This window comes from Saccopteryx leptura, chromosome 1 (genome assembly GCF_036850995.1).
Source record: "Saccopteryx leptura isolate mSacLep1 chromosome 1, mSacLep1_pri_phased_curated, whole genome shotgun sequence".
In the NCBI taxonomy this organism is placed as follows: domain Eukaryota; kingdom Metazoa; phylum Chordata; class Mammalia; order Chiroptera; family Emballonuridae; genus Saccopteryx; species Saccopteryx leptura.
In genome coordinates, this window is record NC_089503.1 from 150,103,040 (window position 1) to 150,128,164 (window position 25,125).

General features: G+C 41.5%; 1 protein-coding gene across 3 annotated transcripts in view; it reads right to left on the bottom strand.

Moving 5' to 3' along the window:
- Positions 1 to 366: 366 nt before the first annotated feature.
- Positions 367 to 25,125, bottom strand: part of DDX4 (DEAD-box helicase 4) — a 61,253-nt gene continuing 36,494 nt past the window's right edge. For all 3 annotated transcript variants that reach the window (XM_066360835.1, XM_066360836.1, XM_066360834.1), the window contains 7 exons: positions 24,924 to 25,053; positions 23,060 to 23,226; positions 9,425 to 9,570; positions 3,650 to 3,749; positions 2,232 to 2,502; positions 1,554 to 1,664; positions 367 to 898 (listed from right to left, as the gene is read on the bottom strand). In XM_066360835.1, coding sequence (XP_066216932.1) covers positions 821 to 898; positions 1,554 to 1,664; positions 2,232 to 2,502; positions 3,650 to 3,749; positions 9,425 to 9,570; positions 23,060 to 23,226; positions 24,924 to 25,053 — 1,003 coding nt within the window. In that variant the 3' untranslated portion in view covers positions 367 to 820. The remainder of the gene's footprint in view (positions 899 to 1,553; positions 1,665 to 2,231; positions 2,503 to 3,649; positions 3,750 to 9,424; positions 9,571 to 23,059; positions 23,227 to 24,923; positions 25,054 to 25,125) is intronic.

A 25,125-nucleotide genomic window follows, 5' to 3' on the forward strand; every position in this document is an offset into this window, starting at 1 on the left:
TTGTTCCCCTCAATCTTAAAATATCAGAAAAATTAATTATGGCAAGAATAAACAACATTGTTTTCTATTGATCAAGCCTGAGTTCAAAGAGTGATTTTCCTCATTCCATCTGTATATCACTGTATATTATACACTAATATTTAATTTATGTAAGACTGTTCACTGGTTTCATAAAACAAAATTTCAAATAAAGTCGTTGAAAACCATGATATGTAAACAAAATTAAAAGTGCTGTGCAAAACTCAGGGGGAAGTTTCATCCTTTATTTTCAAGGAAAAGTCTGCATATTATACAAACATCTGTTGTCATTAAGTACAGAGCTCACACAGTCAACACGGAACTATGTCCTTTACATGTCTGATGACCTAGTATTAGAACCACCCTGAGAGGCGTTCTCTCACTGTGGCTTCGTGAAACCATGTTCTTCCATTTCAGTGACACTCCATAGCTGGAAAGCCTCCTTTTAAGTAAAAATGAGACCCAATAATTTTTAACCAAAAGTATATAATCTATCCTACTGCTTGTTAAGAGGATCAACAAACACTGCACTGAGACATGAAACAAGTCTCAACCTCTGAAGAACACACTGGAAACAGCAACACACTTCCAATGCCTTCGTCTTCCTGGGCAGCCCATGCGCATCAGCAACGGCAATGCTGTAACTTCTAGCATAACTGGTCAGTAAGGACTTTAAGGGTGGGAGCAAGAATAGAACGATAGGAGGCACGAGTGTGCTGGCTTCACACTTTTGTTAAAAGACAAAATCAAAACTGCTTCCTCCTCTGCGCGGACCGAACCACAGGCTGGAGGCTGGTTCGCGTTAGTCCCACGACTCCTCATCCACTGGGTGAGGGACTTGTGAAGAGGGAAACCCTGCTGTGCTCAGGATGCTCTTGCCCTGGTAATTCTTTGAGAGAAAGAAAGAAAGGTTTACTTGTCTGGCAGTTCCAAGGTGGCACTGCCCAGACAAAGGGCAGGGACGCGAGGTTTTCCTCCACGTCTATCCCAGACACAGTCCCGATAAACACAGCCTGCTGGAAGAGACCCATGGCCACCCGGGACATCTAAATTGCACCAAATATGTCAAGAAAAAACAGTTCAAGCCAACAGTTTTGGCAAATGCAGAAACTTAAGCTCTCTATGTCAACAAATAAGCATAAATAGTTAATGACTCAGATACTATTTCTCTTGCCCAATAAACTGACCCCTCAGGAAAAAACTACAACTCTACCTCTAGAATACTGTCCTAGGTAAAAGTGTGCTCAGGGTGCCAAAATAAAGAGCTCCCACACAAAGTTCCAAAGATCCCAAATTAGACTTTAAAATGCCAGCAAATTTGGTAAAGGAGAACATTTGAGCATAAATCTCAATGTAATTCTTCACCTTTAAGACCACAAATATCTATGTACTCAAAATTTTAAAGAAAGAGTGTTATTTTAGGTATATAAACAATGATTTACATAAATATTGAATATTATAGTTACTTCACAGTATTAGGCACATCTCCAAGCAGCAACTAGAAGCCAAGTTCTGAACTGTTTGTCTCAACCGACCTTTCTGGTATCCACCGAGGCAAACATGCTTCCTCGTGAGCTCCCACTGAAGCCAGGGACGTAGGTACTGAAGGCGACTTCTTCCAGCCATGCAGGCACATCCTGCTGAGCCTTTAGAAACAGACGAACCTCGTGTACAGCATGAGTCAAGTCTCGGTGGGAACAACGTACTTTTCCTGAATATACACACGTATAGCAGATCTACTGTCAACGCTAAGGTAGGAACACTCTCCATTCAGTGTTAAACTTTTATACTTAGCCCTGGCCGGTTGGCTCAGTGGCAGAGCATCAACCTGGCGTGCAGGAGTCCCAGGTTCGATTCCCGGCCAGGGCACATAGGAGAAGCACCCATCTGCTTCTCCACCCTTCCCCCTCTCCTTCCTCTCTGTCTCTCTCTTCCCCTCCTGCAGCCAAGGCTCCATTGGAGCAAAGTTGGTCCAGGCACTGAGGATGGCTCTGTGGCCTCTGCCCCAGGCGCTAGAATGGCTCTGATTGCGGCAGAGCAACGCCCCAAGATGGGCAGAGCATCGCCCCCTGGTGGGCATGCCAGGTGGATCTCGGTCGGGCACATGTGGGTGTCTGTCTGACTGCCTCCCGGTTTCCAACTTTGGAAAAATACAAAAAACCCAACAAAACAAACAAACAAACAAACAAACAAAAAAAAACCTTTATACTTACGTCCGACAGGACCTTCACTAGAGGCTGCGCCAGATGCCTGTCTGACTCGGGATCAAAGAAGGAGACGGCTCGGCCAGGGTTCCCACAGCGACCAGTGCGCCCGATTCGGTGAACATATTCATCGATGGCGGAAGGAAGGTCAAAATTGATAACATGTTGAACGTTTTCAATGTCCAGCCCCCGAGCAGCGACGGAAGTAGCAACCAGAACCGGGCACTTCCCGCAGCGGAAGTCCCTGAGAGCCTGCTCCCTCTCCCTCTGCTCCCGGTCACTTGGAAGAAAGGAAAGCAGGGATTTTAGGACAGCTCTAAGAAAATACAAAGAGAACCTTTAAAGGCCGACAGATACATTTCTTTTAATATGGTAGAAACAGATGCATTTAACATTAATGTCTACTCACATACCATGAATTATACTAATGCCCTTCAGCATATCATTTTAGTTCTTAGGATAGTTGGGGGCTGGAACAAGTATCCCCACTTATAGATGATGTACAGCTAATACATACAGCCAAAATATAAACTCAAGTGTGACAACTGTTAAATCTCACCTATTAATAACCTCTATTAATAATTCTAGTTTTGAAAATAATACAACTACTTGATTAGAATGCTTGCTTAAAAGATAACAGATTTTAAAAAACATACAATCTCAGAATTCTACATACTCACTAATATGTTATACCTACTAGTAAAATAATGATAAAGTTGTTTTAAAATTATGTTTTTAAGCCCTCTGTTAAAATGAAAGTCAGACATTGGCCTTGGCCAGATGGCTCAGTGGCAGAGCATCGGGCCGGCATGTAGAAGCTCCAGGTTCAATTCCCAGCCAGGGCACACAGGAGAAGCACCCATCTGCTTCTCCATCCTTCCCCCTCTCCTTCCTCTCTCTCTTTCTTTTCCTCTCCTGCAGCCAAGGCTCCACTGGAGCAAAGTTGGCCCAGGCGCTGAGGATGGCTCCATAGCCTCCCCCTGAGGTGCTAGAATGGCTCTGGCCGCAACAGAGCAATGCCCCAGATGGGCAGAGCATCGCCCCCTAGTGGGCATGCTGGGTGGATCCCAGTCACATGCATGCGGGAGTCTGGCTTCCTCCCTGCTTCTAACTTCAGAAAAATACAAAAATGTCAGACATCAAGAAGGTTTGATTCAGCAGAGGAAAAACTCAGATCTAAGGACCAGAGAACAGTGATAAGTTAACATCCCTCATGAGGAAGAGTCTTAAGATAAACCATTAGCACATCCATCCCAGCCACTCAGTCCTAATAAAACTTAAAGTGAAGATGAAGAGGAACGGTTCAGAGTCTGAGAATTCTGAAAACTAATCCTAGGATTATATCCTGTTAGTTACATATATGCATCTTTCTGAAGAAATGACAAAGAGCGGTTCCTCCCCCTTGGAAACCATAGTAATCTGCTCACCCGTGAATACTTGTTGTTGATATTTTTTCTTGACAAAGAAAAGTGGCAATAAAATCTGCTTTTTTCTTAGTTTCAACGAAGACCATGGTTCTTTCATCACCTACAAGACAGTGAGACAACAATTAACATTCAAACTGAAAACCTCAGAGGAAGTAAGAGGGGGTAAGGAGGAGGAAGAAGCCATGTCATCCACCACTTCGGTCCCAGCGCCTAGACCAGTCAACCAGCCAGGCCAGGCAGCTACAGGGGCACAAGTATTTCCCTAACAGAGGAAAGGCAAAGATAAAGAGACAAGGACTGTTTCTTGCTTTAGGGACTAAAGTAATCATCTCGCCCTTTGCCCTTCCCAGGATAACAGCAGGAAGAAAAGGCCGAGGGAAAGAGAAGTGATGCCCACCTACCTCTGCAGTTCTAAATTTGTCTTGGGTCCTTCACTTCCCTCTCTACAAATAAATGCCTTTGCTCTGTCCTTCCTAAGACAATCCGATCTTACATTCTGCCTTGATTTTCCAAGATATTTATAATAATGGCATCCAACCAGAGCTGATAAATAGGACATTTCATGTTCTAACTTTACCTCTTGATTCAAACTACTTTATTTATATAGGTATAGAGAAAATTAAGGAATAACTTTCTTCCAGAGTCTTAGTGCATCAAAGATTATTTACTTGCTAGCTTAAAGTATTTAATTGGAAGAAATTCAAGCATGAGCCAGAGATTTTTCCACACAAGGAATTTCCCTACCTTAGAAAGATGATAGTTACAGGCCCTGGCTGGTTATCTCAATGGATAGAGTGTCAGCCCAGTGTATGGACGTCCCAGGTTCGATTCCTGGTCAGGGTATACAAGAGGAGCAACCATCTGCTTCTCTTCCTCTCTCACTCTCCCTTCTTTCCCTTTTTCCTCCCCTCCCATACCCAGATGCTCAGCCAGTTTGACCATCGGCCCCAGGCGCTGAGGATAGCTTGGTTGGTCTGAGCACATCAGACTCAGGCACGAAAAATAGTTTGTTTGATTTGAGCATTGGCCCCAGCAGGACTGCCGGGTGGATCCTGGTCGGGGTGTGTGTGGGAGTGTGCCACACTATCTCCCCTCCTCTCACTAAAAATAAAAACCAAAAAACCCCAGAAAGATGATAGTTATACCCTTATAGCCTTAATGGAAGGAAGAATGCATTACTGTTGATAATCCCCCCTCCCCATCCCCCTACCATCTGGCTTCCTTTACTCAACAAACATTTAAATACCAAACACTTCTTCTAGATGCTGGAAATACAGCAATGAAGCAAAGCCCCTGCCCTCACTGTGGGGATGCAGATAATTAACAAATATTATGCATTAATTCCTAAAAAGAAAAAGATTAGCAGGATAAAGAATCCCAAGAGACTGTATCTTCTCTAATTAGATGACATCTGAGTAGACATAGAAATATAATAAGACAGTGAACAACTCAGATATCTGGGGAAAGAGCATTACAAAGGCTCGGAAGCACAGTGTCCTTGTTCAAAAAAAAAAAAAAAAAAACAGAGAGAGAAAGAGAGAGAGAGAACACATGCCCCCATGTGGTCTCCCCATTCTGGGAATAGTAAATGGCAAGTACAAAGACTGAGGTGAGGTGGAATGTGCCTAGTCTATGTGAAGAGAATGAGCAGTTGTGGCTGGGGACATGGGCTGGGGACTCAGCAGGGGGAGAGAATGTGACAACTAGAGACCCAGAGGTTGTTTCACGTAGGCCTGAAGGCCCCAGAAAAGACTTCCTTTGAAAAAGGAAGAGCAAGGCTTTCAGCAAAGAAGTGCTGCTATTTGTTTTAACTGAGCAGCTATTGGATGCTGTATGTATTTTGATGGTAGAATCAAGAAGATTTTGCTAACAGATCAGATGTGCAGTTAGAGAAAGAAATCAAGGACACCTCCAAGAGTCTGTCTGAGCAACTAGACAATGGATCCAAAACAAAGGGCTATCACTAAAGACGATGCCAGACAGCAAGTAGAGAAATCAAAAGGAAAACTGATTCCTGCAATAATAAGCTGTCTTAAAGACAGTCATTTTATTTGAGAATAATGCTTTTATCAGAATCATTCCTCAACAGTTCTGAGGTCATCCAGCGAGATGCCTGGGGCCAAAGCTGAGTCACTGGAGAGCCAGGCACAAAACAGTCTGAGCAGTGGGAGCCCTCATATCACCTTTCCTGGTTCCCGTGGTGAATCCCACCCGACAACCAAAACCTAGCTCTGCTGACCTCTTCAGTCACCTTTTCTCTCCCACTGACTTTGCATTTGCTCCAGTCAGACAAGCTACATCCCACTGGTGGTGGCAACAACTGCAAAGTCCACTGTTAGTTAGACTCATCTAAGAATCTAAAACAATTCCAGCTTCGACAGCTAGATTATCACTGTTTGTATTTAGTGTGTTCCTCCTTGGCCCACAGCTGATGTGATAAGACTGAAACTATCAGTGCCATGTGTGTAATTCAGAGTGGTCCTCACCTATAGTGATGTGTGATCATTATGTTGACACCTTATGGACAGTACTAACAAGTCAATTATAAAGTCTCTTGATTAAAGGAGCTCAATTCTTATTGGTTTAGAGAAATAAATAAAATAGAGAAGTAATTCACTGAGATAAACACTCCTAAAACTCCCAGAAAATAAACTAAACTAATATTTTAATTGTATTAAAGTTTTTTGAAAAATTCTTCCTACAGGGCCTGACCAGTGGTGATACAGTGGGTAGATGCTGAGGTCCCAGGTTCAAAACCCCAATATTGCTGGCTTGCGCACAGGCTCATCCAGCTTGACAGTAGGCTTGACAGCTTGAGCATGGGATTGTCGGCTTGAGTGTGGGATCATTGACATGGTCCCAAGGTCTCTGGCTTGAACCCATGGTCACTGGCTTGAGTCCAATGTCACTGGCTTGAGCAAGGGGTCACTGGTTTGGCTTGAGCCATTCCCACCCCCCAGATCAAAGGCATGTGTGAGAAGCAATCAATGAACAACACAAGTCACACAGCTATAAGTTGATGTTTCTCATCTCTCTCCCTTCTCTTCTCTTCTCTCTCTCTCTCTCTCTCTCTCTCTCTCTCTCTCAAAAAAGTCTTCCTACAGGAACTAAATTAGAAACATTTTAGAATTCCAAGTTCACATAATAAAATATTTGATAAACGAATGTAATAACTTTTAAAAATCTATGTCTTTTCCCTAGTTTTATCAGTGTTAAGAATACTATAGGCCCTGGCCGGTTGGCTCAGTGGTAGAGCATTGGCCTGCCATGCAGGAGTCTCGGGTTCAATTCCCGGCCAGGGCACACAGGAGAAGTGCCCATCTGCTTCTCCACCCCTTCCCCTCTCCTTCCTCTCTGTCTCTCTCTTCCCCTCCCGCAGCCAGGGCTCCATTGGAGCAAAGGTGGCCCGGGCACTGAGGATGACTCTATGGCCTCTGCCTCAGGCGCTACAATGGCTTTGGTTGCAACAGAGCAACGCCCCAGATGGGCGGAGCATCGCCCCCTGGTGGGTGTGCAGAGTGAATCCTAGTAGGGCGCATGCGGGAGTCTGTCTGCCTCCCCGTTTCCAACTTCAGAAAAATACAAAAAAAATAAATAATAATAATAGTATAAACACATTTTATTTGGATTTGTCTTTCTTAACAAATAGAGGTTACACCAGTCAAATCAACTAATGTCCTCCATAATGTTTAATTAAAACTATGAAAATGTTAATCTTTGCAACCAAATTTACTCATTATTTACCAGTATGTTTTTTAGGATGTCATCCTGAAGATTATTTCCAAGATCATGAGCTTTATGTATCTTAAAATAGTAGACTATATTGAGTTAATTAATTAATGGTCATCACTGAGTACAGACAGAATTCTCAAACATTAATTACTAAACACAAGTGTGTGTTCTTTTGCTTCTTGGTTTTCACATACTGTGAAGAGGCGATGTCTTTGAATCCCATTGAACAGATGTTCACCTTTGCCACCTTAACCAAATGTAAAAGGAATGTGCAGAGCAGAAGGCCACACAGCAAGGTCACAGGCTCTGGTGACCAGCTATAATGCTGTGTCTAGCACACCCCAGAGTTATCTGTGCCTTTTACTGTCTTTCTTTTCTTTTATACCTTTATTGCAACTGATAGCAATAAAAATACAAACATTCCTTTCAAATATGGTTGATTATTGTTTTGTAGATATCAACTAGCTGTGCATCTGTCTGTAAAAAGCCTCCCTGATATATGCATTCTTTGGATTCTCCCATGAACTACCTGTAACATTTTACTAGTTCCCTTGGTAATTAATAAACTCAGTAACATCTCTGACACCTGTTCATTTAAAATTAAAATTATGAAAAAAGCAGTTGGTTACAGTACTTCCACATAATGAAAACTGAATGTTAACGTCAGAAGGGGGAAAGTTAGCATATTTTAAGTTAAAAACAGAAAAGGACATAAACAGGATGAAGAAAATTATGTGAAATTTGAGGGAATACCTGATGGATATCCCATGCAAAGTAATGCAACAATAAATTCTAAACTGTAAAACAGTTAATAGTTTAATACAGAAATATACGAACAGTGCTCATGCACTAACCTCAAAGGCTTCTCAACAGCAAACCAGCACTTTTGAAAAATTCAGTTCATTAGGATTATTCTCTAAATAAACAGTATTCTACAAATCCACATATTAAAACAGTGAGATAATGATTATATGAGAAACATGCTCTCATTTCAGCAAAACCATAGTGTTTGTTTTTCCTGAGCCTGGAGCTTCCGCTTACCGAGCACTGACCTGACCCCTCTGCACTTCTGTGTCCTAGTCCTTAAAATGAGAGTGACAAAACCTACTCAGAGGTGTTCTGAGAACATGATGCTTTAACAAGCAAGAAGCAATCAGAACAGGATGTGGCCCACAGCAGTTACTGTTTCCACTTCACGTGCAACAGTGTATGTTATGAAACATCATGAGGCAAATCAATGAAATTCTTAAACTCAAGATGAACAAGTATTTTGTTTTAAAAAGTATTTATATATATATATATATATAATAAGACTAGAAACTGGATGGCTTCTTGCCTTAGCACCCAACACTGACACTCAACCGGAAACAGAATTCCACAAGGGAAGACAGGAAAGGGCTGCACAGCCCATAACCCTCCAACCAGGGAGGCAGAAGGCAGCACATGGCCGATTCCAACCGTATTCCCAGGTATAAGCTGCAGCTCTCTCGACCAACCAAAACACAGACGACTTTCTATAAAACTGTTTTGGGGGGAAAGGAACTAGTTTCCTCACCAGTATTGGGAAGAAATAGAACTAGATCTTTAAAGTCCCTTCTGGCGCCCATGTGCCCCGCGTCTATGACCACGGGCACCGTAGGAAGCAAAACCGGGAACCAGAGATTCAGCAAAGGACTCACTTTGGGTGGAGCAGAGTTTGATGTAAAAATGTTACTCAGCCTTACTATTTTCTAAAACAAAAAAAAGAATACGTTTCTGCTGGGTTAGTCAAATACTGTTAAGACTCAAATCCTTCCTATTTCTAACCTTATGGAGGAGAAAGGCCTACACTACTATGTAATTTACACGCAAAAAAAAAATGAACCTTAAAAACCCTTATAAAAACAGCTTTAGAACTAGAATCTATGTAAACACATTAAATAAAAAAACAGCTTTAGAAAAGGAAGAACTAATGAAAACAAACTTATTAAAACTTATGCCAAGCAATTGCTAATTTTTAAAAATCAAAATTATGACAAAAATAACTATAGCAATGAGAGATACCTATGTTCCGCAGAATCTCGACAAGCTTTTCTCTCTTCGAGTACTGGCCGACCTGGAGGACGCTCTGCTGCACATCCACACAGGCTCCGCCCACTTGTCCAACAGCAACGAACAAATAGTTTGGCTTTAAAAACTCCCCAGCCAACCTGGAAAGACAAAAGATTATTCCTTAACATAGCCTATTCCATGAATACACACATTTGCTGATCCTGCAAGGGCTACTTCAATATTAGACAGATTATAACAGCTCTGATATGATAAGGGGAATATTTACACCAGCCAAGCACTGTTTTCAAAGATCAACATAAAATGTTACGATTCTGCAAAATACGTAACTGCCAGTGAAAAGTCTGCGTCCAATAATGGGTATGGTCATTCTGACTGGATGTGCTGACCATGCAACCCCACAAATAAAGTGTGTACAGAACAAGAATAAAAAGTATGCTAAACTGAGTATCAAAGTACAAGGACAAATTTTTGCTAAAAACTGAAATTTATGGCAAAAATCTGTTCCTCACTCATGGTTTTCACATGTAAAATACTGTGTAAGTTACTCAACTTCACAGGAACAGTGATGAGTAAACTAGATCTCAGGTGAGTGCTTCTCACATGACGACACACACAGAAAATCAGATCTGTTGAGCAAAACTGTATAAAAGAATGAGACACAACATGAAGAGCCCAGAGGCCAGACAGGCCGGACAATGCTGGCCACCCCAACGGCGGATTCGCACATCTCTCACTGACAGCCTGCTTCAGGTCACACGGAGACCTGGGACATGGGGAAGGGGGTGCCGATTGCAAAGCTGAGTTTGGGGAAGAGGGCCGTTCCACATCTCTCTGCAGTCCTCTTCTCTCCTACACAGCTGCCCCTTGTCTGTAGCTGCCTTCTAGAACATCATGATCACACTCAGTGTGTCCAGAACCTCTGTAAATCTCTGCCACTTCTCCTCGCCTGCTCTCCCACCGTAACAAAGAGAACAGCTCTCCCTTCTGCTCTACCTCCTTACAGAGACAAGCACCTTGCACCGGGGCGCACACAGTGACGCTGTCTATAATTCTTCCCTGTCATCACCCTTACTGTCACTGTACATGTCACCATACAGGTCATGAGTGCCTGTGCCGGGCACGTACGCACGGTGAATGGCTCTGGGAGTGCAGGGACAAGCAGATGGCCTCTGCCTCTTGGGTGCTCACAGCAAGCAGGATGAATGTAGTTGTACAAAAATAACTACTACACTTTTAAAATATAGTTTAATGTGTACATGTTTTAATTATATAGTAAATATTTTAACATAATAATCTGGGGTTACAACAGCATCTTCTGAACACTTACTATATTCCAGTAAATGTTCAAAGGGTTTTAGATCATTTAACACAAGTTCTAGAAGAATCTTCATGTTTGAAGCTTGACTTAAGGAAGCAGCGAGTGAGTGTGGAACAGTAATGGGGAAAAGCACTCCATGCAGAAGGAAAGAAGAAATGAGAACAAGTCATGAGGAGGGAAAATTAGGCTTACCCAGCCAACAGGAAATAGTTTTAACAGACAAAAAATAAAGATTCCAGGTAAGAATGTGGCTGGTGAGGTACAGACTGTCACGTGTAAAAGGGGTTGAAATCTGATTCATCTGTGGAGATGGGAAGACGTGGCCATTTATTCTGAATAAACGTCTAGGAGGCTCAGACTTCACTGTGGAATTATTACTAACACAGAGGGAGGTCAGAGGCAGGGAGGCCAGAGGCAGGGAGACAGGTCAGAAAGCTCCTGTCAGCGAGCAGAGGGAAGCCAAAAAGGATCTAATTACCACAGGCAGAAGAGAAGAAAGTAACAGACTTGAAACATTTTAGGAATAACTGCCAAGTTGAATATTTTTGAAGGGCAGAGACTTAAAGAAATGAGAGGGAGGAGCCAAAAGATTCAAAGGACTCAGGCTTAGAAAGACGGTGATGCCAGAAAGAGAAACTTGAAAGGAGGAGGTGAAGAATGGGCCTGATTCTGGACGTGATGAACTGAGTCAGCACTAGTAATTCACTCAAGGAAAGCCTGCAGAAAGGTTAGGTCTGAAGGTGCAGAGCCCAGAAGAGAAATGAGGGATACAGGCAGTTAAGTGTGGGAGTTCCTGGCAGACAGCAAAATGGATGCTGCAAGGTTCAACAAGTATGGATAATGAGAAAAATGGACTCGGACAGAATAATGGGCAAAATGTGACATTTAAAAGCAGACAGTGAAGCAGCTGAGGGGTTGTCAGAAACTGAATAACATAAATAACTCAAGATTAGGGGCTCTACCTCATTTACCTTAGATTGCCAGGGCTTAGAATCAAATATGGCTCATAGAAGGTCAACAAACATTACTGACTGATGGTGTTATACGTGATCATTTGGGCTGGTGAATATCCAAATACTTTTCTATTTTAGGTAAATTGAAAAATAGACGGGCAGAAGGAATATTACTTGCTAATTAGGTAAGTAATTGCTAATATTATCAAGCATGACGATGGAAATGTAGATACCCCATTTCAAATTTTTTTTTTATAAATAAATTTTTATTTTAATGCGGTGACATCAATAAATCAGGGTACATATATTCAAAGAAAACATTTCCAGGTTATCTTGTCATTCAGTTCTGCTGCATACCCATCACCAAAAGAGAGATCGTCCTCCGTCACCCTCTATCCAGTTTTTTTTTGTACCCCTCCCCCTCCCCTTTCCCCTCTCCTTCCTTCCGTCCCCCCACCCCCCATAACCACCACACTCCTGTCCATGTCTCTTAGTCTCGCTTTTATGTCCCACCAATGTATAGAATCCTGCAGTTGTTTTTTTCTGATTCGCTTATTTCACTCCGCATAATGTTATCAAGATTCCACCATTCTGCTGTAAGTGATCCGATGTCATCATTTCTTCTAGCTGAGTAGTATACCATGGTGTATATGTGCCCCATCTTCTTTATCCAGTCTTCTATTTTTTTTTACAGTGATTAAAAGCCTTTAAGCAAACACTTGGCCAATACAGCAAGAATCCATAAAAGAGTAGTGTCCTTAACATGTTCACCAAGTCCAAGTTGGCCCCATCACCATGCCAAATCCCTGAGAAATGCAACCCAACCACAGTTCAGTCTGTTAGGAGCTGTCACAGGGAGCAGGAGTCCAGGAAGTCCACATCCAGGAAAAGTCCACATGGCGCTGGAATTGTTGTCACCATTCTATACTTTGCAGCTCATGTCCAAGTCCCAATGACAGCTGCTTCTAGCTGGTAATGATTCAGGTAGACTGGAAAAGCCACTTGTATCATGCGTGGATATGGAGCTTCTGTTCTCCTCTGCCTGGAGAGATGAGACCAGGTTGCTTTTCCCTGGAGCTCTGCGACTGTGGCATGGTAAAGAGAACCTTGGGATACACTAAGCTGGGTGGCAAAGGTAAATTCATAATACAAGTTGGCAAAAGGGGGAAGGAGAGCTCTACATTAGGAGTAGGTCCCAGCCTGAAATATGAGTGGGGTATTGTGGTAGGAGGAATAAAGGAAACACTATATACTAAGCAAAGCAGCAGAAAATAGGACTATCAACACCCACAACAGAGATCTTTGAGGGAAGAATAAAAAACCTGACTATTCAGGCAAAACATAGTTAAGTGGCCCTTGTACAAATGAGATCAGTTTACCTGCTTCTTGGAAGAAATACCCTAGGCTCGTCCACAGTGTCATAGATGGGGCCGACGGCCCTGGGCATCTTTAGCCTTCAGTGGCAAACCCCAGCTTTCTGGGCAAGGTTAGGTCATAGGTGGCTGGAGCAGGGCTGGAAGAGACTGAACCCTCCCTTAGAGGAGTGAGGGGGAAGCCTACCCTCCAGTGTCCCTGTTTCCTCACAAAAGAGGCATGTAAGCCTGGCAGGCTTTAGCTCAATGACCTTCCTTTTCACTATTGAAGCAGGATCCAGATGGCATCCTATGAGACCTCTTTGGGGCGTTGGAGCCTTTAAGGGTGTATCCTAAAAGCTGGTAGTTTCCCTGATCTCTATTGGGCTTTTTCTGCCTCTAGGTATCTTAAAAGCCATGCTCAGAAGATCTCGCTGAGGGGTTTGAGGATCCCCATCCGCCTATATAAATCTTTTCCATATATCTGGAGCTATTTGGATAAAGACAAAACAGTGTTATTAGCTGGATCTAATAAAGAAGGTAGTAGTTTGCAGGCGAAAAAGATTTGGTGTCTCCTGTTCATCAGCCTTCAAAAGAAATGTAAATTTTTTTTTTTTTAAGTAAAAAGCATGATATGGTAGACCCATAGGAGTCATTGGACTGGTGTGCAGGATTCCTGGGTTCGATTCCTGGCCGGAGCACACAGGAGAAGCGCCCATCTACCTCTCCACCCCTCCCCCTCTCCCTCCCCTCCGCCTCTCCCTCCCCTCCCTCCTCTCCGTCTCTCACTTTCCCTCCTGCAGCCAAGGCTCCACCAGAGCAAAGCCACCCCAGGCACTAAGGATGGCCCCATGGCCTCTGCCCCAGTCGCTAGAATGGCTCTGGTTGTAACAGAGCTACACCCCAGATGGGCATAGCATCCCCCCCTGGTAGGCATGCCAGGTGGATCCCGGTCAGGCGCATGCAGGAGTCTGCCTGACTGCCTCCCCATTTCCATCCTCAGAAAAATACAAAAAATAAATAAATAAAAGAAAAAATACAACAAAAAAAAAGAAAGAAAGAAAATAGAAAAAAAGAAAAAGAAAAAAAAAAAAGGGCATTCCCTTGTGCTAAAGCTCCAGGGAGCATGGAGTGAGCTTGAGTCTGTCCTATGAAACATGGAGCTCTATGTTGTCATATAAGTCTTTGAAGAAGAAGGAACTGCTGAAATAGTTCATCAGCATTTGTCCCTAAGACAGCAGTCTTTATAGTGGAAACACCATAAGTAAATATTTGCTGTCTGTCTATACATTAAAGGGGGAATATGGCAAATGCTGAAAAGCCATGCTCTTTGTGCCCCTCCCCTCCCCCAACCCCCTCCCTCTCCTCCCCCCACCCTGTACCCACAACACTGTTGTCCATGTCTCTGAGTCTCATCTTTATGTCCCACCTATGTATGGAATCATATATTTCTTAGTTTTTTCTGATTTACTTCTTTCGCTCAGTATAATGTTATCAAGGCCCATCCATGTTGTTTGTAAAAGATCCTATGTCATCATTTCTTATGGCTGAGTAGTATTCCATAGTATATATATACCAAAGCTTTTTAATCCACTCGTCCTCTGATGGACACTTGGGCTGTTTCCAGATCTTTGCTATTGTGAACAATGCTGCCATAAGCATGGGGGTACATGTCTTCTTTTCAAACAGTGCTATGGTGTTCTTGGGGTATATTCCTAAAAGTGGTATAGCTGGGTCAAAAGGCAGTTCGATTTTTAATTTCTTGAGGAATCTCCATACTGTTTTCCACAGTGGCTGCACCAGTCTGCATTCTCACCAGCAGTGCAGGAGGGTTCCCTTTTCTCCACATCCTCGCCAGCACTTATTCTGTGTTGTTTTATTGATGAGCGCCATTCTGACTGGTGTGAGATGATATCTCATTGTGGTTTTAATTTGCATTTCTCTAATCATTAGTGATGTTGAACATTTTTTCATATGCCTATTGGCCATCTGTGTGTCCTCTTTGGAGAAGTGTCTATTCATTTCTTTTGCCCATTTTTGGATTGGATTGTTTGTCTTCCTGGTATTAAGTTACAAGTTCTTTATAAATTTTGGTTATTAACCCCTTATCAGACGCTATGTCAAATATATTCTCCCATTGTGTAGTTTGTCTTTTTATTCTGTTCTTATTGTCTTTAGCTGTGCAAAAGCTTTTTAGTTTGATAAACTCCCATTTGTTTATCCTGTCTTTTATTTCACTTGCCTGTGGAGACAAATCAGCAAATATATTGCTGCGAGAGATGTCAGAGAGCTTACTGCCTATGTTTTCTTCTAAGATGCTTATGGTTTCACGGCTTACATTTAAGTCTTTTATCCATTTTGAGTTTATTTTTGTGAGTGGTGTAAGTTGGTGGTCTAGTTTCATTTTTATGCAGGTAGCTGTCCAATTTTCCCAACACCATTTGTTGAAGAGGCTGTCTTTACTCCATTGTATTTCCTTACCTCCTTTGTCAAATATCAGTTGTCCATAGAGCTGTGGGTTTATTTCTGGGTTCTCTGTTCTGTTCCATTGATCTATGTGCCTATTCTTATGCCAGTACCATGCTGTTTTGAGTACAATGGCCTTATAATATAACTTGATATCTGGAAGTGTGATACCTCCCGCTTTATTCTTCCTTTTCAAGATTGCTGAGGCTATTCGTGTTCTCTTTTGGTTCCATATAAATTTTTGAAATATGTGTTCTAAATCTTTGAAGTCAGTCATCGGTATTTTAATCGGTATTGCATTGAATATATAAATTGCTTTGGGTAATATAGACATTTTAATGATGTTTATTCTTCCTAACCATGAGCACGGTATATGCCTCCACTTATTCGTATCTTCCCTGATTTCTTTTATCAATGTTTTATAATTTTCCGAGTACAAGTCTTTAATCTCCTTGGTTAGATTTATTACTAGGTACTTTATTTTTTTGGTTGCAATGGTAAAGAAGATTGATTCCTTGATTTCTCTTTCTGACAGTTCATTATTAGTGTATAAAAATGCCTCTGATTTCTGAGTATTGATTTTATATCCTGCCACCTTGCTGAATTCATTTATCAGGTCTAGTAGTGTTTTGACTGAGACTTTAGGGTTTTCTATATACAATATCATATCATCTGCAAATAATGATTGTTTTACTTCTTCTTTTCCAATTCGGATGCCTTTTATTTCTTTTTCTTGTCTGATTGCTGTGGCTAGGACTTCCAGAACTAGGTTGAATAAGAGTGGTGAAAGGGGGCACCCCTGCCTTGTTCCTGATCTTAAGGGGATTGCTTTTAATTTTTGCCCATTGAGTATGATGTTGGCTGTGGGTTTGTCATAGATGGCCTTTATCATGTTGAGGTAAGTTCCCTGTATTCCCACTTTGCTGAGAGTTTTGATCATGAATGGGTGCTGGACTTTATCAAATGCTTTTTCTGCATCTATTGAAATTATCATGTGGTTTTTCTCCTTTCTTTTGTGTATGTGATGAATCACATTGATTGATTTGCGAATATTGTACCAGCCTTGCCTCCCAAGAATAAATCCCACTTGATCATGGTGTATGATTTTTTTCATATATTGCTGGATCCGGTTTGCTAATATTTTGTTGAGGATTTTTGCATCTTAGTTCATCAGGGATATTGGCCTATAATTTTCTTTTTTTGTGTTGTCTTTGCCTGGTTTTGGAATCAGAATAATGCTCACCTCATAAAAGGAGTTTGGAAGTCTTCCTTCCTCTTGAATTTTTTGAAATAGCTTGAGAAGGATAGGAGTTAGTTCTTCTTTGAATATTTGGTAGAATTCACTTGTGAAGCCAAGGACTTTTCTTTTTTGGGAGTTTTTTGATAGCTGTTTCAATCTCATTTGTTGTAATCGGTCTGTTTAGGTTTTCTGATTCTTCCAGATTGATTTTTGGAAGATTATATGATTCAAGGAATTTGTCCATTTCATCTAGGTTGTCTAGTTTTTTGGCGTACAGTTCTTCATAGTATTTTCTTACAATATTTTGTATTTCTGTTGTGTCAGTTGTTATTTCTCCACTCTCGTTTCTAATTTTATTTATTTAAGTCCTCTCTTTTTTTTTTTGGTGAGTCTCGTTAAAGGTTTATCAATCTTGTTTACCTTTTCAAAGAACCAGCTCCTGGTTTCATTGATCCTCTGTATTGTTTCTTTAGCCTCTATGTCATTTATTTCTGCTCTGATCTTTATTATTTCCTTCCTTCTACTAGCTCTGGGCTTTACTTGCTGTTCTTTTTCTAGTTCTTTTAGATGCAGGGTTAAGTTGTTTATTTGAGCTTTTTCTAGCTTCTTGAGATATGCCTGTAATGCTATAAACTTCCCTCTCAGGACTGCTTTTGCTGTGTCCCATAAATTTTGAGTTGATGTATGCTCATTATCGTTTGTTTCTAGGAATTTTTTAATTTCTTCTTTGATCTCAATGTTAACCCATTCGTTTTTTAATAACATGCTATTTAGTTTCCAAGTGTTTGAATGTTTTTCAATTTTTCTATTGTGGTTGATTTCTAGTTTAATGCCATTGTGATCAGAGAAAGTGCTCGATATGATTTTAATCTTCTTAAATTTATTGAGACCGCTTTTGTGTCCTAACATGTGGTCGATTCTAGAAAATGTACCGTGAGCACTTGAAAAGAATGTATATTCTGCTGTTTTAGGGTGAAAGGTTCTGAAGATATCTATTAAATCGAGTTGATCTAATATGTCCTTTAAGTCTGCTGTTTCTTTGTTGATTTTCTTTCTTGAGGATCTATCTAATGATGTTAATGGGGTATTGAAATCCCCTACTATTATAGTATTGCTGTTGATCTTGCCCTTTAAGTCCATCAAAGTCTGTTTTATATATTTAGGTGCTTCTATATTAGGTGCTAGATATTTATAATGGTTATATCTTCCTTTTGGATTGCTCCCTTTATCATTATGTAGTGACCTTCTTTATCTCTAACTATGGTCTTTGTTTTAAAGTCCATTTTGTCTGATATAAGTATTACTACCCCAGCTTTTTTTTCATTTCCATTTGCGTGAAATATTTTTTTCCATCCTTTTATCTTCAGTCTGTGTGCATCTTTTGATTTAAGGTGTGTCTCTTGTAGACAGCATATGTATGGGTCCTGTTTCCTTATCCACGCAGCTACCCTATGTCTCTTGATCAGATCATTTAATCCATTAACATTTAAGGTTATTACTGATATGTAATTGTTTATTGCCATTTTTTTTCTTTGAAACTGTATTCCTCTTTTGCTTTATTCTTTTTTTCCTTTGATCTGTTTACAACAGGTCCCTTAGCATTTCTTGCAGCCTTGGTTTGGTTGCAGTGAATTTCTTGAGGTTTTTTTTGTCTGTAAAGCTTTTTATTTCTCCTTCAATTTTAAATGATAGCCTTGCTGGATGAAGTAGTCTTGGTTGTAGGTTCTTGTTCTGCATTAGTTTGAATATTTCTTGCCATTCCCTTCTGGCCTCAAGTGATTCTGTTGAGAAGTCAGAAGTCATCCTTATGGGGGCTCCTTTGTAGGTGATAGTCTTTTTTTCTCTAGCAGCTTTTAATATTTTCTCTTTATCATTTAGCTTTGGTATTTTAATTATGATGTGTCTTGGTGTTGGTTTCTTCGGGTTTCTCCTTAATGGAGTTCTCTGTGCTTCCTGAACATGTGAGATGTTTTCCTGCCTTAATTGGGGGAAGTTTTCCGCTATAATATGTTTGAACAAAGTCTCTATCCCTTGTTCTTTCTCTTCTTCTTCAGGAACCCCTATGATGTGGATGTTATTTCTCTTCATGTTGTCACAGAGCTCTCTTAGTTTCCTCAGACTTTTTGAGTCTCTTTTCTTTTTTCTGCTCTGCTTCCATGCCTTTATTGTGTCTTCTAACTCACTGATTCGATTCTCTGCTTCATCCATCCTGCTTTTAATTCCTTCCATTGTATTCTTTATTTCAGATATTGTATTTGTCATTTCTGACTGATTCTTTTTTATTATTTCAATGTCCTTTTTTATATTTGTTATCTCTTTATTTAGGTTTTTGTAATGGCCATCTATGGTTGTTCTTATATCTTTGAGCATCCTAACAATCATTATTTTAAACTCTGCATCTGGTAATTTGGTTATATCTGATTCACTTAGGTCCTTTTCTGGGGATTTCTCTTGGTTTATTTGTGTTGTATTTCTCTGCCTCCGCATTTTCTCTTCACGGGAGTGGCTGTGATCACGTGCTCGGGTGCACAAGCATTGGTGGCCTTGGCCTTTGCTCCGCCCCCATGTGTGACATTATGCTCGGTCCTGAGGGCACTGGTGAGCACCTTTGCTCAGCTGTGGGTCTCCGCCTGTTTCTGGGCTTTCGCCCTGCCCTTGCAGGAGGAGCCCACTCGTGGAATGGCTGCTAGCCTTGGCTCTACCGCCGGGCAGGGCTGCGTGCCCAAGCTCAGCTCAGTAGCAGAACTCCGCCTCTACTGGGGTTTTGGCTCCACCCCCCGTGGGAGGAGCCAGCTACCAAGTCAGACCACAAGCCTGGGTTGCATGGGCGGGGTAAGGCTGTGCTCCTCTGCCCTTGCTCAGGGGCTGGTCTCCTCCCTTTCCGGGGTTCCCACCCTTCTCCCGCAGGCTGGATTACAGGCTGCTGGCAGCTGAGCTTGACTGCTTTTGCACGCCCCCTTCTCTCCAGCCAGGCAAGATTGAGCTCACACCTGAGCCCAGTGGTGGCCAGCTGGCTTCTGCCCCTGCCAGCAGAACCACGCTTTTGTCTCCCACTGCTGCCCGCCCTCCGGCGTGCCCTCAGCCATGTGGGTGGGGGCGTTGCAGCTCGGACTCTAAGACTCACTACTGTAGACCCAAAAGCTCTCTCCTTCTATGTGACTCTGCTCTGAATGCCGCAGGGGAGCTTGTTTGGCTGCTCTCCTGCTTCCCTTTGCTGGTATTGCTGTTTCCAGGGGAAATATTCACCTCAGCTTTGGGGGGGTGACTCGTCGCAGGGGTTAGGGTGGCTATCTCCCAAAATGCTTCTCCCTGTGCCTCCTAGATTACACTCTCTTCCTGTTACTCTGGTCCTCTCCTCTCTCCCCCCATCCCCAGGAGCCCCAGGTGGGTGGTTATGAGAGAGAGGTTCTGCGCGGTCCCTTTAAGAAGGATCCTGGGTCTGAGAAATCAGACTCTTTCTCAAAAACAGATTCCTGACTTGTTTCCAGCTAAATACTGTCCTTACGCCCCTTCTGGGCTCTGGGGCTGCAGGCTGGGGCTTTGTTCCTGCGGCTCTGGACCCTTCCCTCTCTGCTAAACTCACTTCCCGCCACGCAAGTCTCTCCCTGCTGCCGTTCGCTCCGGGGAGCTGGGCAGCCCTCTCCGCGTTTCCCCATTTCCACTTTTCCTACCAGTCTCTGTGTGGCTTCTTCAGTGTTCCTTGGTTGAAGAGTCCTCTTAGTTTAGTCCAAAGTTGGTTTTTCCAGATGATAGTTCATAAAATTAGTTTGTAATCCACTTTGGTTCTGTGAGGTAGATGTTGGTATGTCCGCCTACTCCAGCGCCATCTAACAACACCCCCATTTCAAATTTAAGACACCATTTAAGCCTGATTGGTGGCGGTGTAGTGGACAGAGTGTCGACCTAGGACACTTAAAGTCTCAGGTTTGAAACCCCGAGGTCGCCCACTTGAGCGCAGATTCATCTGGTTTGAGCGTGGGTTCATCAACATGATTCCAAGGTCGCTGGCCTGAGCAAGGGATCACTGGCTTGGCTTGAGCCTGCCACTTACTCATGACTCGTATGAGAAGCAATCGATGAACAAGTAAAGTGAGCCTGCCACTCACTCATGACTCGTATGAGAAGCAATCGATGAACAACTAAAGTGAAGCAACTGCAAGTAGAGGCTTCTCATCTCCCTTCCTTCCTGTCTCTTTCTCTCTCTCTCAAAAAAAAAAAAAAAGACACCCTTTAAATATAAAAATCTATTACTTTATATATCACTAAAAGAAACTACATAAAAAAAAAAAAAAAAAAAAACAACAACAAAAAAAGAAACTACATCAACTGACCGAATGCTTTCTTATGATTTAGATTTTTTCACCAACAAAGAGCTCTTTTTAATTTACATGCAGACTTCTAAAATCATATGGTAAGTAACACAAGTTGATAGCCAGCTCCACTATCCGAGGATCTGTGGAGGACCTGATCCCATGTGACTTCCTGTCAGAACAGGGGACATGCTTAGGGCCAGGAGGCCCACAGATCATATGGTCCCACAATACCCTGAGCTGCGCCCGACAGACACTGGAGCCGTCCACTGAATGTGGCTAACAGCCAGCCTGAAGTGGCTCTGAGAGGCTGGCACGCCAGCCAGTCACAGTGCACAGGGACTCTGAATCAACCATCCTGACGTGGTCCTGGGCTGGGGAACCCAGAGGCGCATGCCACAGTGGCCGCATCCCATCCCTCCCAGACACTCACATGGAAAGTCTGTGCTGCTCGCCCCCTACAACAGAGGTTCTGCAGGTTTGGAGGTCCTGGTCCCCAAGAGAGAACAGTTCTGCCACTGGGAACAGCAAGAGTCTCTCTGAATTAAAGCTAGAACTGCTGTCAGGGCACCTCAGGGTCCCCACGGCTACGGGACCAGCAGGCAAGAAGGAGAGTCACCACACGAGCAGTGATGTGTCCTCCTAACCTCACAATTCACCACATGTGTTAACAGCTGTATGCCAATTTTCTACCAAAGGCTTCCCAAGCTCTGTATTTTGATTTTAAGAATAGGCACGATTTTAAAAATAACTTTATTTGGTAGTCACGCATTAAATCCTAGCTAGCTGCTGTGTTATAACACACACACACACTTTAATAAAATGTGATGCTAATGCAAAGCTAGGAACAAAGGTAAAAAACAATGAAAAATATGGCAAACTTTTAAAGCAGTGGTTCTCAAAGTGTGCACCCTAGAAGATTTCCAGGTGCGCCCTATGGTATTCCAGAGAAATATGTGCCTGTTGGGGACCAAAAAACCAACAGGGTTTTTGGAGTTTAGATTTTGGGGGGACAGAGGTGTGGGGAATTGGCTGTAAGCTGACAGTCTGCCCAACCCCCCACCTCACTTGCCTGATTAGGTTGCAAAAGGCTGTTAAGCTGTGGTGCTGGATTGTTTATACTACCCCCCATGTTCCCCAAAAAGACTGGAGGCAAGTTTCTTCTATCCTTTGTTTGGTGTAAAGTTAAGATGATATGTATGGTGGGGGTTTTGGATTGATGATTAAACATAAGGAATTGTCTCTTGAAGCCTTTTGGATTTCTATAAAAGAATATGTGGCAATATCTAAAAAAGCTTTGAACATTTTACTACAATTTTCAACATCCTATTTATGTGAATTAGGGTTTTCCATCCTTAACACAATTAAGAGTAAAAAGAGAGGAATTCTTAAATGTATTGATGAGGAAATGAGAGTTTGCCTTTCAAATATATGCCCAAACATTGAAGAAATCGCTAAGACACATCGGGCTCATGTTTCTCATAAACACAAGAATAAAAAAACTTAACACATTCCTGCCAGGACCTGCCAAATTTACTAAATCTTACTAAGAATGTAGCTATATATGTAAAAAGATAACTTTGTTGTTTTTTTAACCCCTTTTTTACGAATTCTAAAAAGCATAACTCAAAAAATGTAACATAAAAATGTTTTTTAATGTCAGGATAAATTTAATTTTGTCATATTTATTTTGATTAATTACCATAAAAGTACGCTTGGGACTTTATTTTTTTCTTTAATATTTGACTTATTATAACACATTTCTCAGAAACTTGTGTATAGCGCACCTACAATTATTTGTAGGATTTTAAATGCGCCAACTTCAAAAAGTTTGAGAACCACTGTTTTAAAGAATATATCTACTTTTTAAACTATTTTAAAATTTAAAAAAAAATCAAATATGTCAAAAATAGATATTCAGATTGCTTCTGCTTCCATGAAAGCATCTCTGCACATCACAATTATCTTTAAAAAGAAAAGCAATTACCTCTGAATTTCTTCTGGGAAAGTTGCACTAAACATCAGGGTCTGGCGCTGCTCCTTTGATGGCATTCCTGGGCAGGAAACTAATTTCTTTATTTCTGGCCCAAAGCCCATATCCAGCATGCGATCAGCTTCATCCAAAACTAAATATTTGACCTGTCCAAGACCAACCTTTACGAGCATTTTCAAAGAGAAGAGAAGAGAATGCACACTAGTTAATATATAAAATAGCGCCCACAAGTCCAGCTATTATATTCTTAAGGATGAAGATTAGAAATCAATGCATAAAAGGAGAATTACTGTTTATTTCAGTTCTTAATTTTCTGTAATGTTGTAAAACATTCAATAAATTAAGACTCAAAGAAACTAAAACTACTAGATCACTATCGCACAACACTTTCATTACTTAAAAATTCTGTATCTTCGCTGTCTGACATGCTAGCCACAAGCCAGGTGCAGCTAGGAAGCACTTGACTGAGAACTAAAGTTTAGATTTCATAGCATCTGTAAAGTTACATCCACATGTGGCCAGTCAGTAGTGTTGGATGGCACAGATCTAGGCAGTGTTATCTGATCAAGTCAGATTCTTTAAGAAATAAAAATTGCTAACAGAATATAAATAAAACGTCTTATAAACGGCAAATTTTTTTTCTAACTCTTTTAAACCCTTAATAAATTCTCCATTCTCTAATCCCTCGGAAAAAACTGGGAAGGTCTCTGATCTTAAACACGTGTTGCTATAAATAGAAACACACATTTGCAAAAAGGAAATGAGTGGCTTGGGTGCCACCATGGACAGTGTTCAGTGAGGGCTCCTGGTAGATTTCTGTGGACGGTCTTATTAAAAGCTGTTCTAAGAAAGTGCCTTGATGCAGAAAAAGCATGAGTAACCCCTTTAGAGAAGAGCTAAAAAAGAAAAATAACAAGTCACGTTCATGAAAGTGAACTTAAAGTTCACTGAAAGTACTGACCTGGAGATGTAATAATGTGATGTGTGAAAACCTAAAATCAGTACACAGCCCTAAAATCTCCCCTTAAAGTCACAAAGAATTACCAGCCCTGGTTAATATCACTCCTACACTTACACAAGACACAAAATTACTGATGCCAAAGGCTTTCCTCCAGGAAAAAAATGTAATTTCATCAAGATATGAGGGGGTCCTTGGGTTACAACAGGGTCGACAGACGCCATTTCAAGTTTATGATGCTCACTCCCATAAAAACTTTAAAAAATTGAGACATGAGTGTTTAGCTTTATGTGGTTAGTTAGCATCACACTTACTGACTATGTGGGGGAACTAGTTTGGTTGTATTCAATGGGAGAATATGCAGTAATGCAGCATATGAGTGAGGAAGTTGGTGTCCCCAGTATGCTTACCTACCCCATTTTGGACTGTTAAAAGCGCAAGTGTTCTGTTTGTGTTAGGCTAGGGTGTGTCTCAATTTACACCAAAACCTGGATTATGTCACTGTTGTAGGAACAGAACTGTGTCGTAACATGAGGACCCCGTGTACATGAAATTACATAAAAGTATTTATTGCATCTTCCACCCAGTGAGGTTGGATTCTGGAATCAGGTCGGAGTCTGACTCTATCCCTATTATTTACCAGAGCTAACTGGGGGGTTTTAAATAAATTGTACAATCACACCGAGTTTGTTTTCCCAAGTATGAAATGAAAAATATTATTTATCTCCTGCTGAAATTATTTTAAAAATTATGTGAGAACAGAGTAAAAAATGTGAGGGGGGCCTAATACAGAAATGGTAATAAATGATGCTCTAATAAATATATTTTTACAACACAGTCTCCATTTGCCATGCAAAAAATTATTCATTGACTGCAAAAATATGACAGCCCTGGGCCGACCTTTTCTTTGGAGATGACATCCATCAGTCTCCCAGGGGTAGCACACAACACATTACAACCTTGGACGATCTGTCGGACTGAATGCCCAAACTGGGTTCCCCCATATATGACAACAGCTCTTACACAAGTCCTGTTAACAAGAAAAATAAATGTCATTTTCTAGTTACTTGAAAATTGGACATGTGTCTAACAAGATATAAAA